Source organism: Caretta caretta, chromosome 26 (assembly GCF_965140235.1).
Source record: "Caretta caretta isolate rCarCar2 chromosome 26, rCarCar1.hap1, whole genome shotgun sequence".
Classification (NCBI taxonomy): Eukaryota; Metazoa; Chordata; order Testudines; family Cheloniidae; genus Caretta; species Caretta caretta.
In genome coordinates this window covers 12,614,211-12,633,572 of record NC_134231.1, presented here as the reverse complement: position 1 = coordinate 12,633,572, position 19,362 = coordinate 12,614,211, and the positions used below count along the sequence as shown (strand labels likewise).

The 19,362-nt window shown below is 44.3% G+C and overlaps 1 protein-coding gene across 1 annotated transcript in view; it reads left to right on the top strand.

Moving 5' to 3' along the window:
• LOC125626499 (substance-P receptor) overlaps positions 1–19,362 on the top strand; it is a 98,873-nt gene that overhangs the window by 31,801 nt on the left and 47,710 nt on the right. The window contains exon 2 of the mRNA XM_048829541.2: positions 11,028–11,222. Within this exon, the coding sequence (XP_048685498.1) occupies positions 11,028–11,222 (195 nt within the window). The remainder of the gene's footprint in view (positions 1–11,027; positions 11,223–19,362) is intronic.

Below are 19,362 nucleotides of genomic sequence, written 5' to 3'. Positions count from 1 at the left end.
GGGTCAGAGAAGAGACAGATTTAGTTTGCTATGAATACACAGAGGGATTCTTCATTGAGGCTGCTGGACACACACTGACCGTGTGGTTCTTTCTGGGTCTGTAACTCCCAGAGTAAGGGCTTGTGCTACCTAATGTCACCAAAGAGGGTCTTCCCTAAACTCTGGCTTGGGCAAAGTTGGTAAAGAGAAGGAACTGCCAACTGCACTATGCAAAGCAGAGCTGAGATGAAGGAGAAGCAAGGCTAGGAGACAGGAAATTCCCATTCAGATACACCCCGAGGGAAACTACTGTATAGAGATGGGCCTAAACCATAAAAGCCTGGATTTCCTTCCGGCAGTTCAGGAGTGTCCAGCTCTGGGATTTTGCTTCAGACCCATCTCTGAGTGTTGCAGGGAAAAAAAATTACTGGCACGTTCAATGGTTTTCATATAGAAACAGAGAAAGCCTGGTTTACCTCCCACTCACATTGGTGTAAATCAGGAGTAGTCAATGGGGTTAATGAGATGTGGAGAGAATCTAGGTGAGAAGATGAGAAAGAGCTGTGCTGCTTACCAAGGCATTTCACACACTGGATTGCAAGGACCTGCGTGGGCGAAAATCAGATACCTGATTCTATAATATACAAGGCACCCTGCGATTACAACTCAAACGGCCATAGCTGAGTTAACTTTAATCTCTCTATCTCTGGTCCCAGAGCAGCGTGGAACCCTGGGTAATCACTCGAGGAACTAGCCTGTGTGCTATCAGTACCCGAGTTGGATTAAAGCTAGCTCAGGTATGTCTATTCCAGGTGTGAAACACCCCCCCGCTCCCAATTACAGTACAGACATATCCTAATACATAAGAGCAGCTGTTTGCTTCAGAAGAAGCTATATACCCCCTACCCAATATGTTTCGATAGAAATGTATCTTTAAAAACTGTAGAATTTAATCTCTGGAAGTTGTGAGCTGCCCTCTAGAATTCTACCTCCGGGATACAATTCTCTAAGAATGAGCTCACTGCTACTAAATTCAATAGTCCTGCTCCATAACCTGCCAGCATGTCTGGTGCATGGGCAGGGAGAGATCAGCTGTCAAACTGGCAGGGAGGATGTGATAATTTTCTCTCACAAACGCACGTGAGCTGACAGCCCTGGTTCTATGCTCTTATCGTGGAGTTAAGGAGGTTGCAGGATCACATTTTCCCCCTTGTATTTCTCGTCAAATGTTCATGTCAAGAAAGAAAAAAGAGACGGTGGTGATAATGATATAATTGTTCTCTGCACAGTGATACCGTTATTATATAATTACAAGATATGTTAATATGAAATCGGGGTATAATTTCATCATATGTTTAGACATTTCCATCTAACTGAACTGCTTTCATGGCCCCCATTACCATAGTATTGGAGCATTGTATTTATTTTACTTTTATTGTATTTATATTCTCAACACCCATGTGCGGGGAAATATCTCAGCTTTCTTTCCGATGGGTTGTTGAGGCTCAGAGACGCTAAGGGTAAAAAAAGCACCTGACTGACGTAGGCTCCTAAATTCAATTTTCAAAAGTGACTTAGGGCCAGGTTTTCTAAGGTACTTATGAACCTAAAGGTACAGGAAGGCGTCTAGTAGGATTTTCAAACTCACCTAAGCAGGTTTGGCTTCCTTACCTGCTTCGGCAGCAATGTAAGTCCTCCTAAGCACATATCTGCATCTTGGGTGTCTAAATACCTTTGAAAACCTGGCCCTTCCGGTCCCAGCTGTCTAAGTCCCATTGACAAGACTTAGGCCGTAGTAGCCTTAAGGTATGTCCCCACTAGAAATGTTACAGTGGCACAACTGCAGACGCACAGCTGTGCCGCTGGGGTTCCTGTCGCTATAGTAACTCCACCTCGCTGAGAGATGGTAGCTAGGTTGATCAAAGAATCATAGAATATCAGGGTTGGAAGAGACCTCAGGAGGTGTCTAGTCCAACCCCCTGCTCAAAGCAGGACCAATCCCCAACTAAATCATCCCAGCCAGGGCTTTGTCAAGCCTGACCTTAGAAACCTCTAAGGATGGAGATTCCACCACCTCCCTAGGGAACCCATTCCAGTGCTTCACCACCCTCCTAGTGAAATAGTGTTTCCTAATATCCAACCTAGACCATGCAACTTGAGACCATTGCTTCTTGTTCTGCCATCTGCCACCACTGAGAACAGCCGAGCTCCATCCTCTTTGGAACCCCCTTTCAGGTAGTTGAAGGCTGCTATCAAATCCCCCTCTCACTCTTTTCTTCTGAAGACTAAATAACCCCAGTTCCCTCAGCCTCTCCTCGTAAGTCATGTGTCCCAGCCCCCTGATCATTTTCATTGGCCTCCGCTGGACGTTTTCCAATTTGTCCACATCCTTTCTGTAGTAGGGGGCCCAAAACTGGATGCAATACTCCAGATGAGGCCTCACCAGTGCCAAATAGAGGGGAATAATCACTACTAATGTAGCCCAATATGTCATTAGTCTTTTTGGCAACAAGGGCACACTGCTGACTTATATCTAGCTTTTCATCCACTGTAATCCCCAGGTCCTTTTCTGTAGAACTGCTGCTTAGCCAGTCGGTCCCCAGCCTGTAGCAGTGCATGGGATTCTTCCATCCTAAGTGCAGGACTCTGCACTTATCCTTGTTGAATCTCATCAGATTTCTTTTGGCCCAATCGTCCAATTTGTCTAGGTCACTCTGGACCCTATCCCTACCCTCCACCTTATCTACCTCTACCCTCATCTTAGTGTCATCTGAGAACTTGCTGAGGGTGAAATTCATCCCATCAATCAGATCATTAATAAAGACGTTGAACAAAACCGGCCCCAGGAAGAATTCTTCCGTTGACCTAGTGCTGTCTACATTGAGGCATAGGTGGGCTTAGGTTGGCTTAACTACGTCTCTGAGGGGTGTGAATTTTCACACCCTGGAGTGACACAGCTAGGTGGACCTAACTTTCTAGCGTAGGCCAACCCTGAGTGATGGCCTAAGGTCCTTGCCCAGAGCAAGGAGCTGAACCTGGGGTCTCCTAAGTCCCAAGGCTAACCCCTAACCTTCTTTTCTTCTCCCTGAATTGCTTTTCCTCATCAGTATGCCTATGCGGTATTGCCTCTTTCCCCTCTGTCTCTCACACTCGCTCTGTGCCTTTTCCTCCTCCAAAGGACTTGCCACATTTATTCTGGTGTCTTGCCTCCATCATGAGCACTCCAGCAGCCAGTGTCATAGACAAATTGATGACAATTAAAGGGATCTCTAGGCCATTTGGCTGGATTTTATTTCATCATTATGACAATTATTTGTCCATTTCATCATCTGGACAGTTTTCACAGCTGTGAAGCACTAACGGAGAAGGAAAGTTCTCTAGATGTGTTGCCAGAAAGTTGATTTGAGATGTAAAAGCGGTTATTTATGTCTGATTGCAATCCGCTATTAACGAATGAAACTGCATAGCCCAGCAAACAATGGGTCTGCTTTACGTCATGACTTCAAATCCTTTAAAGTGGCACTTGAGCACTGAGTAAGGGAAGTAAATGCCCAATTTTTAAACTCAACGCCAAAATTTTCATACTGGGATGAACCCACAATAAATCCATAGCTAGGCACCTAAACAAAGAAAACCTCACATTCAGAGGGGCTGATTATCCTTCTCTTGCATCAAAGTCAATAGGAACGTTTGCTCTAGGAATTATCTTGGGAAGTTCTACGGCCTGTTTATGGAGGAGGTCAGACTAGAGGATCATAATGGTCCCTTCTGGCCTTGGAATCTAGGAGACCTGCAGGTGCTCAACCCTTAAATACCTACATTTTGACACCCAAGTTTCAAACTTTTGCCTTGAAAGCCAAAGGTATTTAGGTTTCAGAGTAGCAGCCATGTTAGTCTGTATTCGCAAAAAGAAATCCGATGAAGTGAGCTGTAGCTCACGAAAGCTTATGCTCAAATAAATGTGTTAGTCTCTAAGGTGCCACAAGTCCTCCTTTTCTTTTTGCAAAGGTATGTAGGTAACCCTCAAAGCTATGCAGGCTCCTAACTCCCATAGATTTCAATGGAAATCAGGAGCCTAAATTCTCTTTGAAGATCTGGGCCTCAAGTCCTAAATTTTCAAAAGCAACTAAGAATTGCAGGCACCTTCATTCTTGTCTGCCAACTCCAAAGGCCTTAAAAGGGGCCCAATTTTCAGAAATGCTGAGCATCCGTTCTCAAATCCAGTCCCTTTAAAGCATCTCATGTCGGGCAACCGCAAGCTGGGGCAACCAAGTCCAGGGACACTTTTGACAAGGTTGTTCGCGAAAGGGTGGGAAGCTTCTTGAAGCGCCTCCGTGACTCCGAAGCGCCAGTCCCATGGACTGTCAATGGTATTTGTGATAGTGAATCACTTGGATGGCTTCAGAAAAATCTCTTCCTTACTGTGGACAGAACTTGATAAGTTTATGAGGGGGATAGAATGGTGGGGTTGCCTGTGATAGCAGGGACTGCACTCGATGACCCAGGAGCTCCCTTGCAGTCTGATGTTATGATTTTCTAAAAGTGCTGAGGGATCTGCAGGTTATATTGAAGCTGAAGATGCTTGCCATCCTTCCAAATCAGGCCATTGAGTGCCCAACTTTAGGTGCCCAGGCATAGATTAGCTAGGTGCCTAACTCACATTGGAAGTCAAGGGGATTTAGGCCCCTAACTCAGAGAACAGAAGGCATGAGGGAGCTGCCTGCAGGAGACTCGAAGCCTGGAGCTGGCTTGCTGTATGAGCCAGCCAGAAACGTGGTGCAGGGAAGGGAGCTTGAACATCTGGCTCCTTATAAAGGGAGCTGAAGCAGTCCTTGAGGGGTGCTGACTCTGGGAAATCTGTGAGGGAGTAGTCAGCCCTGAGCCGGGCTGCTGCAAGCCCAACCCCAGAGCAGGTCACCTCTTAAGAACTGATAAAGAGACTTTTCCTCTCATCCAGGCTCTGAGGTAAGAGCCAGGCCCTGGAACAGATTGTTGGGACCGAGTTTTCCCTCTGGCGTTTGTTTTATTTGAGTCAACCCAGACCCCAATAAGGGCATTGTTTGGATGAGCAAAACGTGAAGTCTGGGTAAAAGGGCCTAGAGAGAGAGAATAAAGAGTGGGGCAAGGCAGAGGCACCCCAGTCTCTGAGGGGGGCACACAGGCGGTGTCCAACTTGTTTACAGTGCCTTAAAAAATACCTCCTCCCCCACATGTGGCTGAAAACAGAGTCCTAGGGTCCAAATTTTCAAAAGTGGCCACTGATTTTGGCTGCCTCAATTTTAGGTGTCCAGCTTGAGCCACCATGGACCTGATTTTCAGAGGTGCTGAGAACCGGTGGCTCCTGTCGTCTGCAGGTGGGGTTACGGGAGTTTGGCCCTCTTGCAAATCAAGCCTCCAGTGTCTCAAGCTGGTACCATAAAAACTGAGACACTCTGAAATAATGGTCACAACAAGGACTGGGAATAATGTATAGTGTAGCTTGGCTGGCTGATGACAGAGGGACGTAACTGTCAACAAGAATTCAAAAGGCATCCAGAAGGAAGAGGAATTCTTTTGGAGTGGCCCCAGCAAACAAAGCTAGGAATAATGAGGTGAAAATAAAAAAAAGGAACATTTCAGCTGTGTAGGTGGAAAAATTCCTTCGCAGTGAGATTCATTAGATTGTTAAATATTCTCCCCAGGGCAGCCCGGGAAGCTCCACTTACTTGCATCTTTAGAACTAGATTTGAATTCAGGTACCAAATGGCTGACGGAGACTTCAGATGGATAATTATCAGGCTGGATAAGCTGAGAGAGACTGATAAGGCTTTGTGGTACCCATGGGTAGAGGCACATAGTTGGCAAGGTGCATCTCTCACATGTTTCTACATAACATTCTCTCTTTTCCCCCCCCCCCCGCTGCTGCGGGTCAATCTCTCGTGAAAGGGCGATACATTGTCCATTTTAATTTTACAAATGAAAACTCAACTCCTGCCAATCAAACACCAAATGCAGCAGCTCGGAGTATTTGTGAGCTGATGGGCTGGAAGAATTCGGCTCTGTCAGCTTGAGCGCTAGGATCAGCAATAGTAGGGCTGACAGACCACATAGTAATGCAGGGAATTTATTACAAAAAGCCCCACATTGCTATGCCTGTATTTCTGCAGCTGTAAATAATTCTAGTGTAATCCCCTTCCCATGATTCCTCCTCTGCGATGAGATTCTTTACCTCTCCGAGCTTTCAATGGATTCATTTTCATAAACACAGAATTTTGTCTCAGGATCTGAGTCCTGAAAGGTGTGGACTGTTCTTATAGGACGCTGACTGCCCTCAATGCTCTAACATCAGTGGGAGTTGAGGGTGCTCAGCACCTAACAGATGAGCTCAGGACCTTGCTGCGTCAAGCCCTAAATGGGTTTACAAAGGAGATCAGTGCTCAGCCATCTCAGACGTAGCACGTGCTACCATGCAGTGGGGGTCACAGCTCATTTCAGTCCATTAAAACACAACAGCCCTCTTGCTAATAGCCTTAATGGTAGCCACCATATAGTAAGCACTAATGTTTTGAGCCATTACCGCAAACTCGAGGTGAGCTCAAGGCAAACTCCTCGATCCAATTTTGGGGTTGGGGGGGAGAAAGGGAGGCATTTGCATCAGAACTTGACTTCATACACTGAGGGTGAAGAATGGTCCCATCTTCAGAAAGGCCTGACCCCAAACTCCAGATCTGAATACGCCTCCAAATTTGGGGTGTTAAAGTCTGGATCCAAGTGTTATGGCTTGAGCCTATCTCTGCTGTAAAATGCTGCCAGGTCCATTTTACAGGGGAGCTCATGGACCATCAAGGAGGGAGTGCTTCTTTTTTCTCTCTAACAACACTCCCTCCCCCCTTTGGGAAACTTAAATGTTGAACAAGGGCTTTGAAGGAGAACACATCCAGTCCTCAGAGAGACGAGGACTGTACTGTAAGCTCCGTGGGGCAGGGGCTGCCTAGGAGCTGTGTTACAAATAGTAATACAGATGCAGCCTGGGAGTGCATGTGAGGCAGAATACAAGGGCAGAATAAAGAAAAGGAAACCTTGAAACTTGAGCTATTCTACATCCCAATCCCATAGGGAGGAAAACCAAAAACAAAGGAGAATGGGGTGAAGAGATAAACATTGCAGCCTTAAAACGGCCAGAACAACAATAGAAGGTAACTTTGCCCGAGGCGTCACTGAAGCCGTGAATAGGAAGGGCCAAGTTCTCCTCTTGGTTATGCTACTGTGATTCCACTGCAGCCGTTGGGGCAGTGCTACGGGACAAGAGGGGAGTTTGGCTCAGCCTGGGATGCAGAAGTTGAGTCTCCGACCAGTAAACAAGAGAAACGTCCCTTTGGAAACGTTTCCCGTCTGGGAGCAAAGGGAGAGTTTCTCTTTCCTCCATTTGACACGAGACGTGTGTTGTTTAATAACTTCTTGTTTTGCATTAATCAGCCCGTCCCTTCTGCATCACTCATGAATTCCTATGGAGACTGTAGCTTCTCCTAAGGCTGCTTAGTAGCTTGAGAGATTCAAGGCAACTCAGGATCCATAATACAGAAAACAGAGACTGTGCCTATCTCCCATTTTATTCTGGGAGGGTTTAAAAGCCCACGCTGAGCTGCAGAAATATTTACATTCAACTTGTGATATAAAAGAGCTACTTTGCAGGCAAGTGAAGTGGCAGGAAGCAGAAATCTGGCATAGTACGGAGTTACTGGATGTACAGATGGTGAGACTCCTCTGCATGTGTCTTTCATTCTCCAAGTATGAGACGTCATATGCACCAGTACGCATGCTGAAACCAAGAGTCGGTTTCCTGGGGCCAGAAAAGGACATTTTTCCCAAGCACTTGAGGGAAGCGGGAATTTTTGCCATTTCCAATTAATCCTTCCAAAATGGCTGGCTAACATCTGCGTTGCACAACCAGATTTCAGAAAGGTGAATTTCACCCTCTGTTTTTGTCGTAGTAAAAGCAGCCTGCCTTATGTACTACAGTTAGTTAGTTGTATTACAATATCACTAACCAAGACCAGGCACAACTGCTGGGCAGTGGACTAACATTTCCAAGGGACAGTCTATGCCCCAAAGAGATTACAATCTAAATAGACAGGACAATTTTTTTTCTCTTTTTCATGGATGAGAAACTAAGACAGAGAAGTTAAGTGATTTACCCAAGATCACATGGGGGAATCTGTGGCAGAGCCAGGATTTGAATCTGAGTCTCCTAAGCCCCATTCTAGCCTTAATGTCACTTTTTCCTTTCCCAGAGCTTTCTCGTTTTGCAACACGTAACTGAAACTTTACCTTTTTCATTGCATTTGAGAAAACAGATCACGTGATCTAAAAGATTTTAGACATTCACCCTCTATAAAAGTGGTTCTCAACCAGAGGTCTTCCATGGGGTATTGTCAATTCATTTAGATAGGTCTAGTTTTACAGCCAGCAGCTACATAAAAAGTACTAGCAAAGTCAGTACACATTAAAATTTCATATCATGACTTGTTTATACCGCTCTGTATACTATACACTGAAATGTACGTATTAAATAAATCAATTGGAATATAAATATTGTAATTATATGGCAAAGATCAGAGTCAGTAATTTTTCAGTAATAGTGTGCTGTGACACGTGTATTTTTGTGTCTGGTTTTGTAAGCAAGTAGTTTTTAAGTGAGGTGAAACTTGGGGTTTACAAGACAAAAATCAGACTCCTGAAAGGGGTACAGTAGTCTGGAAAGGTTGAGAATGGCTGCCCTATAAGATGTCACAGTAATATCCACAGCTTTATACAGTATTTCCTGTTATGGCAGGTGTCACCAGTGGCACCCTTACACACGGTTTTACAAATTCTTTCCCTCAGCCAACACGCACTGATCAGCTTGTGAAGAAATGTTGCACTATTGTTTTGTGATGATGTTCCATTTCAAGGGAGCTGTGGCAAACAGAGAGGCTGCTCTCTGCCTTAATCTCTCTAACCAGAGTCAATTCTTGCCCTTAGGAAGTGGACATTCAAGTTTTGGCTGAGATTCCTGAAAAAAGGATTGCCTGCATGCTGTTTGTGACTACCTCTGTTCAAGGACTGGTGTATATTGCGTAAATAAACAGTTGCATTAACAATACACCCAGACACCGCATCACTGATTTCTCCTCCAACTGGAAGCTATCCTGCAAGGCATCAGCATCTGCTACTTCAGGGCAGCTAGCAGGGACACTATTTTTTCCTTCAATATTATTTATCTTTACCAGTGATAAGCCCTTTCGCATATTATCCCTGCTTTTTGAGCTCTTATGAAATTATTTATCATTGTCATTATTTAAAGAAAACCACCAACAAATCTACGAGATATATAGATTTCCCCCCTTTCCTCCTATTTGGCTTTATTCTAAAGAAAAAAATAAATAATCAGCAAGTTCTGGGAAATTGCAACCTGCCTAAAGGTATTAATGTTGATTATAAAATATACACACAAGTAACAGAGGTTTTCTGACACAGAAAGGCGTAATGGCTCTGGCTGCAATTTAGCGCCACATTTAACATGAACACCTGCTTGACTAGCTCAGCAGACACAAATTACTATTGTGGGTTTAGGCACAAAATAACCCCTCTTTTTGTATGGCAAAAGTATCAGATGCACTGAGGTTTGGGCTTGACAAAAATTGCATACCTGAAGTCAGGAAAAGGAATTAACACTATATAATAAAATAAATTGCATGTAATTATATACTCACCATGACAAAGGAAGTAAGGGAAATGAACAAGGAAAAACTGCCAGATCAGCAGCACTAAGACGATTTCCCCCCCAAATTCCTTGCAGCATGAATCCACTGAGGAAAACCATGTGGTTATTACTTACTTACCCTGGGAGACATCTCAAAATTGTCAGTGATATCTGTAACCCATGCCTATGAGCTGCAGCCACAGAAAGGGCTGAGAGGGTTACCCCATTCCTATTCCCATTGGGGCATTCAAAGAGGAAGGATGGTCTGGTGGTTAAGGCAACAGGCTATAACTCAGACAATGTTGGTTCAATTCCCAGCTTTGCCACAGTCTTCCTGCATGCCCTTGGTCTGACTTGTTAAAGGTATTTAATTACTGCACTGCCATTGATTTCAATGGGAGTTAGGTATCTCAATACCTTTTAAAATCTGGCTCCTTCTCACAATGGTGTCTCTGTGCCTCAGTTCACTATCTGTACAATGAGGATAAACAACATATTCCTACTTCACAGAGATGCAGTGTGGATAGAAATTATTAGATGCTCCAATACTACGTTGATGGGGGCCTTAAAGTAGCTACAGATTCATCCCTTTGTCTCTCTGCTGAGATTACTCATTAGCACCAGTTGGAAAGAGAACTATGGTTACTTGTCTGTTAGGAACTGGATTAAGCAATCACTTTGTACAGATCAGATGTAGCACTGGGCGCACCATTTGTTGTATTTCCCCTCTGTTCTGATTTATGAATGTGTTGCGGTGTTGTCACATTTATTCCTCATTCAAAATGATGCAAAGAACTTCTGCAAATCATTCTTCATCCCAAACTGGCTAGAACTAGATAGGGAAACCAAGCTCTATGCGCTTCCATGGGAAAGAGCCTCCCCAAAATGGTAAAAAGCTATTAAAGGAGGAGTTTGAAAAAAAGACTTGAGAAAACACCAGTTAATTGAGAAACCAACAACTTTATGCCACCAAATCACTATCAAACAAGCCAATAAGCAGTACTCTTTTTTTGGGGGGGGGGGTATCTAACATGGGTGTATGTGTGTGTTGCATCCTCCCTCTGCTGCCTGGTCCATATAGAGATAGTATTTTAGCTCAAATGGTGCTTTAACGTTGCAGGTCATGGGTTCAAACCCCATGAACAGAGATCATTACAAAATAAACAGATCTCAGCTATTCTTATGCTGCCAGATTCTGCTACCTGCAATCCCATGGAGAAGATCCTTTACTATGTTAACAGTCTCATTGAAGAAGAATTCATGTCTTTTACGTGCCACATTGCGCTGCTTCATTTTTAAAGCCCTGCTCTCTCTCTCTCTGTTACAGGTACATGGCTATTATCCATCCATTGCAACCCAGATTGTCAGCCACAGCCACCAGGGTGGTCATCGGCATTATTTGGTTCCTGGCTTTATTGCTGGCATTCCCGCAGGGTTATTACTCTATGACAGCAGAGCTTCCCAACAGGGTGGTGTGTCTGCTGGAATGGCCGGAGCACGACACCAGGGCATATGAAAAAACGTGAGTCTTTCCTTTTCCTACAGTGAAAAGCAAGGCGGTGGGGGAGGCTACACAGCATAGAAAGGATGCATTCTACAGAGGGAAAAAACTGTGAAATATACACAGACACAGAAGGGGGCGGGGAAAGATGGGAAGGGGTGCAGGCTCCTGGCAATCACAGGACATTTGGTTTGATGGGATACACCCACCTGATTTCAATGTATGCCACCTACTCAGTGCTGTGGGAGGGTTCCCATACAAATATTCCCACTATTATATTCCATGACGAAAATGTCTTCCCTCTCCTAAGTTTGTTGAGCCCCTGAAGCAAGATTCAGTATCATGGCAATATTTTAGCCCTTATACACTATAGCTCTTCCTTCACTTGAGAATCTCAGAGCACTTAAAGGAGGTTATCACTATCCCCAGTTGAGGAAACCGGCACACAGAACTGCAGGGAATTGCCCCGGACACAAAGTGGTGGAGCCATGAAAAAAACTCAGGGCTCTTGACTCTGCATTTAGCGCCTTAGCCACTGGACCATACAGCCTCTGATCTAACAAACGCATCCAATTCCATTTACAATGCAGCATACGAGCGTACAAGTAGTTACCAATTTTCTTTTTTTAATTCTAGAAAGGATGTAAGTAAACCCTATAATATCCCATGGTACTGCATCCATTGTATGTTTACTTTACACAACAATAGATTTATTATCTCTTTCAGGCAAGGTACATACACTTAAGGTCAAGAACTTTTAAATATTCTCTCTCATGTACCCCTTCTTAGGCAGTTGAATAGGAGTTTTAGCCTGCAGAAGAGAAGAATGAGGGGGGATTTGATAGCTGCTTTCAACTACCTGAAAGGGGGTTCCAAAGAGGATGGCTCTAGACTGTTCTCAATGGTATCAGATGACAGAACGAGGAGTAATGGTCTCAAGCTGCAGTGGGGGAGGTTTAGATTGGATATTAGGAAAAACTTTTTCACTAAGAGGGTGGTGAAACACTGGAATGCGTTACCTAGGGAGGTGGTAGAATCTCCTTCCTTAGAGGTTTTTAAGGTCAGGCTTGACAAAGCCCTGGCTGGGATGATTTAATTGGGGATCGGTCCTGCTTTGAGCAGGGGGTTGGACTAGATGACCTTCTGGGGTCCCTTCCAACCCTGATGTTCTATGATTCTATGAGGGAGGGAAATGAGGTCAGTACAGAACAATAGGTTGGTTTTCTCTGAAGGCCTTCCATACAAGTATTGACCAAGCTTGAATGCAAAAGAAAGTCATATTGGCTGATCATGACAAAGATGCTGTTGCTGGTAATGTATTTTATCCCTACTGAACTAATTGGGCCACACGTATCCATGCTCTAATTCCAGAGCTACACCAAAGACAAATTTGGCTCATTGCACCAATGTGCAGTTCAGTAGTGTTATGCGGGAACTGTAAATTTCCATTTTGCAGAGAAATTCCCCACTTTTTAAATCTGCTTTTGTTCTGATTCAGGACAGAGACCTCAAATTTCAAAGTATCCATGACATGATTTTTTAAAAATTGTTTTGGGTTAATTGAAAATTTTCATTTTTATTTAGATTTTTTGCAGTGTTATATTGTTTTACATTATATTATAAGTGATAAAAATAACTTTTGAAACAAAAAATCAAAATGTTCCATTCAGCAGAGATCAAAATGTTCTTTATGCTTCATTTAGATTTTTTCCCCCCTAAACAAAACTTTTCCCACACATTCCCACAGAACATTTAGACAAAGCAACATATTCCAATGGAAAAATTCTGTTGGAAAATTTTTGATGAATTTTCTACAGTTTAACTTCTATGATCAGCTTGGGAAGACTCTTGGGAAGACTCCAACTAAATGGAGATAAAAATACAAATAAACAAAACCAACTAAGATTATTGGTGGCCAGATTCCGATAACTCATGGGTAAAGTGCTATTCAGAGTGAGTAAGATTCTCATTTGTGGATTAAGGAACTGTTCAGCATAAGGGCCCTAGGTAACTAAATCCTATTGAATACATGGAAATATAAATTAAACTGGATGTGGTACTACCGATGATCAAAATGCTACACCAGAGCCATTGCTGTGCCTGGCTGTTTTCTGTCCTTTAAAGCTAGTTCTTGATGAAAATTTCATTGAAGGGATGATAAAATATCCTGTCCTATCTCTGCGGATGCAGATGGATTGTGCATTCCTCTTAGGGCATTACTTATGCTTGTAGTTTAATGCAGCTTTATTTTGTATGGCACCTTTCATGTAAACTGTGTCTTAAAATGCTTCATAGAGTGAGTACAATTCTGGAAGGAAATGGCAAAATGGAGCTATATCAGAAGGACGCTGACAAAATGGAGGAAATTCAGGGACAGGTAACTAAAATGATTAAGGGTTTGGATTTAAGGAGGAGAGATGAAAAGAGTTTGGTATGGATGGCTTGGCTAAGCAATGACTGAAAGGGGCATGAGAACCATCTCCAAGTAAATACTTTGAGGTGGTAGAAGAATTGGCGAGGGTGGGCCAAGGATGGAAAGCTAGGAGTAATGGCACAAAGTTAGGAAAAGGAAATACTTCATTGTCATGAGGAATGTTAGCCTGTGGAAAAGCCTCACAAAGGCGGCCATGCAAACTTGGCAAAGCTCCTAAAACCGTTCAGTGCCGTACAGAATAGTTCTGCGTTGGCTGGGAGGGATGGAACAGCTGACTGAAAAGATCCTTTCCAGCGCTTATGTCCATGATTATGTGCCAACAGCAGCCATTTCTCCATTATACCTGACCCTCTCTTAACTTGAAATGCAGATATGCTTCTTTGGAGTGTATGGGCTCCTCCAGGATGCTATTATGACCTTGCCATGCAGGATTTAAGACCTGCTGAACCTAAACTCACAGAAATTCAGATTCATAGGACACTAGAACAGCTGGGTCAAACATGCTTTGCTGATAAAACAAAAATCCTGTGGTGGAAGCCAATAGGTTTATATTAAAAACTACTCTGAAAATCCTATTGAATTCAATAGCGAATGAAATCCTTCCTAAGGGCATTTTGAACCATCTTCTAAAATTTTATAGCAGGGATAGGATTCTCTTTTAAATTCTCCAGCATGGGTAAGAGAAAGGAGATGGCCCCCTACATAAACTTCTGTAGGAATTTTCCTTAAGAGTTGACCAATCTATTTCTAAACCATCAACCCAGCCCTAATTAGTACAAATCAGCCCTTTAGCCTTATGCTGCCCCATCCTTGGGGCCAATCTTGAAGAGGGTCAGACTCAAAGTCAGAAGGGACCATTGTGATCATCTAGTCCAGGGGTTTTCAACCTTTTTCTTTCTGAGGCCCCCCCTCAACATGTTAAAAAATGCCATGGCCCACCTGTGCCACAACAACTGGTTTTCTGCATATCCAGTAGATGAAAAGCCACGTGTTAGGTGGTAGCAAGCAGGGCAATTGCCTAGGGCCCCACACCATAGAGCTAAGTTGCTCTGGCTTTGGCTTTCAGCCCTCAGTGGGGCTCGAACTTTGGCTTTTTGACCTGGGCTGCAGCAAGTTTAACACTGGCCCTGTTCTCTGGTTTATTTTGGTGGAAACCTGCTCATGGCCCCCCAGTAGGCCCCAGATCCCTGGTTGCGAACCTCTGATCTAGGTGTCTAACACAGGCCAGAGAACTTCCTCCAACTAATTCCTAGAACATAGATTTTAGAAAATCATCCAATCTTGATTTAAAATGTTGTCAGTGATGGAGAATCCACCACGACCCTTGGTAAATTGTTCCAATGGTTAATTACTCTCACTGTGAAAAATTTACACCCTATTTCCAGTGTGAATTTGTCTAACTTCAACTTCCAGCCATTGGACTGTGTTAGACTTTCCTGTGCTAGATTGAAGAACCCATTATTAAATACTTATTCAACATGTGGCTCGTAGTAGACGAATCAAGTCACCCCTTAACCTTCTTTTTGTTAAGCTAAATAGCTTGAGCTCTTTGAGTCTATCACTATAAGGGATGTTTTCTTTAACCATTCTCTGGGTCTTCTCTGAACCCTCTCCAATTCATCAACCTCCTTGAATTGCGGACTCCAGAACTGGTCACAGGATTCCAGCAGTGGCCGTACCAGTTCCAAATACAGAGGTAAAATAACCTCTCGGCTCCAACTTGAGATTCCCCTTTTTATACACCCCAGGATCATATTAACTCTTTTAGCCACTGGGCCACACTGAGAGCTCCAGAATGCCTCCTTAATTTTCACTTAAGCCACTTGTAAACGAGTAATATAACCATCCTAAACTCATGCCAAGAAACAAACACTTTAACATCAAATCACCCAGGTGCTCTCTCTCTATGTGTATATTATAAAGCCTGAGCAAGACTGGCAGATGAAAGACCTGGTAGGAGTTTATCTAGCATGCATATATTTTCCACCTACTGAGGTTCCTTCTAATTATTTCTAGCATTTCAAGGTTCTGGGTGACCCCACTGCTTTGACAGTAGTGCAGCCATCTTTGTTTTGCACCTCTGATGTCAGGGAGGCTGGCTGTTTCACTTCCTTTCTGTAGAAGCTTAATCAGAGGGTGAGTGAAATGTCACGAGTTCAAAAAGACATTAGCGATCTAAAACCCAGAGGAATGATCAGCTAGGGTTCAGGTTGCTAAACTCATTATCAAACTGGTTGAAGCCAAAGCAAATATTTCTCTAAGAGCTATTTAAAGGGTATCAAATCTTGATGCAGCGCCCCAAATCAGAGACACGTAATGGCCCAGAATTCATAGTAGAGATGATCTAGTCAATTATAGCGACTGGGGAACTTCAAACATTGGGAGGTTCAGATAATTAGTATTATTTATTATTTGTATTTATGCACCTAGAGTCCTGACTTAGGCCCCTTGTGCTAGGCACTGTGCAAATACATAGCGAGACAGTCACTGCTGAGAGACCTTTTAGTTTAAATAGACAAAATGGAATGGGTGGGAGGCAAAGGGACTTGACCAAGGTTACACAGAAGGTTAGTGGCAGAACTGGGACTAGCACCCAGATCTCCTGACTCCCAGCCCAGTGCCCTATCTACTTGACAACACTATCTCATGCTAGTTCACGGATTGAATCCTTCAAGAAGCGTCACTGTGAGGCAGATTAATCTACTGATGTGCGATATGAGCGAACGTATCTATATTATTGCCATTGCATAGACCGTATTACACATGGCGGCTCTTTACACATCATAATCGATGGATTTGTGACAGTGAAAAGTTTGGGGAAGCCATGAAGCTTTTGGCTGGATTGTCTTGGACGGCTGGAAGCACATGTGGCCTCAGCATACAATTCATGCAGAAAAATAAATTAAGCATAGCTCTCAATATTTCCTTAGCTACATTCTTTCTGCTCTACAAGCCACAAACAAGTACTACAAATAGGTGAATTTATCTGGTCATGGTTCTATAAAGAGAGACAATGTCTCTTGCTCTGAGCGCCAGAGACTGGGAAATTTGTTCTCTTGTCAGTCTGTCAACCGGAAGGCTCAATGTGCCCCCTGCGTTTCATCCCCTAATTGCATTTTGTTAGTTACAGTGACAACACACTGGCTCAGAGGCCCTGGGCAATTCTTATGACGCTGGTGAGCAGCAAACAAGTTACTAAGGAGGAGAATGTTAATTACGCCTTTCATGACAAAATTAGCCACTGCTAAGATGAAAATGCTCTGAAATCCCAAGCACAGCTACTCACAGTTATACCAGCTTTGGCTCTACCTGCTGCAGCAGAATGTGGTTGCATAACGGATAACAACAACGACATCACAGCTTGTTAATTATTCGTATTACCGAAGCACCGAGGAGCTGTAGTCATGGACCAGGACCCCATTGTGCTAGGCGCAGTACAAACACAGAATAAAAAGACGGCCCCTTGTCCCTACAGCTTCTGATCTAAGTACAGGACAAAAGACAACAGGAGACAATAGGATAGACATGGAAGCACAAAGAAATAATGCTGGTCAGCCTGATAGGCTGGCTTATTCAGACCCGGCTCAACATAGTCCAAGTCTGCGTGGCGGGTCGAAACCGGGAGGGCGGCTTGGTGGGTCAGTAATAATGTGCTTGTTTTGGAATGGAAGATGCGATTTCAGGTGTTGTTGGGTACGTTATCCATAACATGCTGGATGGGAAGTTCTGGGTAGTCTCTGGCGCGTTGTAAGTTCTCGTACTGTGGTTATATCTCGACAGATAATAGGTACAAAGGATAGAGCCCCCATCTTGTAATTATGGCCTACATTAAAAAAAAAAGGTAGGGTGGGATAGCTCTGTGAAGACTTGCTGGAATTGGGCAGTATTTGGTGACTTCGCTTCACGGGATTATGGCCCGGATACGTCAAGGGAGCCTAAGGTAGTGAGGTTCCCAAACCCTTTAGGCTCCTTTCAAAAACCCAGCCAAAATACACAGTATCCCTGGCATGGAGCCATGAAGGGAAGCAGAGGCAATGCGTGGGGGGCAAATGGGATCATGTCCCCGTCCCGAAATTTGATGCTTGGCTTGTACTGACACGAACACTGCTGAAGCTGGTTGCCCTCACCCCCACTATTCTCAGGCGTGGGTTGTCTCTGCAGGGAAGCTTGCCCTGCCACTGCCCACACGAAACACTCTTCGTGCAAAGTAGAGGAGCTCAGGCTCTGATCACAAACTCATCTAAGGGGGAAAGGAGGAAGAAACTGAAAGCAAAGATCAACTTCCGATGAAACACTGCCATATTCACCTCCAGCCTGTCGTACGGTTTCAGTGACTGACTTATTGGCAGGCGGTACATAGCTGGCTTGTTACTTTGTTCAGCAGCATGCACTGTAGTCTAATTAAACCAATGGGTTTTCAGAATTTGGCAGGTCATTAACCTAAATCTTTAGACTCAGCTTGGAGGCAGAGTGAGGATCGAATGCTTGTTAACAGCTTGGGGGGCCTTAATCACCAGATCACGGAACAGATTATTTCTTGCATTAATAAATACCCAGAGAAAGGGAGCCTGGACTCTGAGCAGCCTCATTTCTCCATGTATCCTTTGCCTTTGACGAAACGAAGCACTTCCACAGGTTACAGCTGGGACGAAATCCTGACTTCCGTTACGCAGGCAAGTGTCCGTTGACTGCTATTAGGAAGGGGGACAAGGCAGTAGCAGCTTTGGATACTGCTTGCCCGACATTCCACTCCCTTTTTAATATCACAGCGTAGGTAATAGAGCAGAGGCTCTCAAACTGAGGTACATGGTAGAATGTAGTCTGGGGAGGATGCGAGAGATGCGTTAGGGAAGGGGGGGCAGGGAACAACTTACTGCGCTCATTCAGAGCTGGGTGGCTGGAGAGCAGTGACTGCTGTCTGGGTGCCCAGCTCTGAGGGTAGCATCACCAACAGAGAAGTAAGTGTGGCATTGCCATGCCAGGCCATTCTTACTTCTCTGCTGCTGCTGGCGGCCGTGCTGCCTTCAGAACTAGGTGCCTAGCCAGCAGCCGCCGCTCTCCACTCTGCCTTAGGAGCTGGGCAACCCAGAGTGGTGGCTGCTGGCTGGGTGCCCGGGGAAGGTGAACTACTACAGACAAAGAGGGCGGGGGGGGGAGCAATCAAATACGTTTGAAAACCATGGTATTAGAGGAGCAGGGAAGTCTCAAAGGTCCAGAGACTTAGATAAGCCCCAAAATATAGGTGCCTGTCTGAAATGAACGAGGATTTTATGCCTCTCGGTGCACAATGATTGATTCTGTTGCTCTTTCTAATGCGTGCAGAGAGATGCTGCACAGGGCATACAGATAGAAGCAAAGAATCTCTGCTATAATTACAAGAGAGGGGACTCTCTCCTGGGAAGCAGTGACGGTGAAAAAGACCAGGGGCTCTAGCGGATAATCAACCGAACATATGCCCCCAATGTGATGCGGTGACCAAAGGGGCTAATGCAATCTTTGGTTGTATAAGCAGGGGAGCAGAGGAGGTTTCTTACCTCTTTCTTTGGCATTGGTGCGATTACTACTAGAGCCAGTTCTGGTGTCCACAATTCAAGAAGGATGTTAACTGGAGAGAGTTCAGGGAGCAGCCGTGAGAACGATTAAAGGCTTGGAAAACCTGATTTATGATAGATTCAAGGCGTTCCATCTGCTTAGCTTAGCAAAGAGAAGGCTAAGGGGTGATTTGAT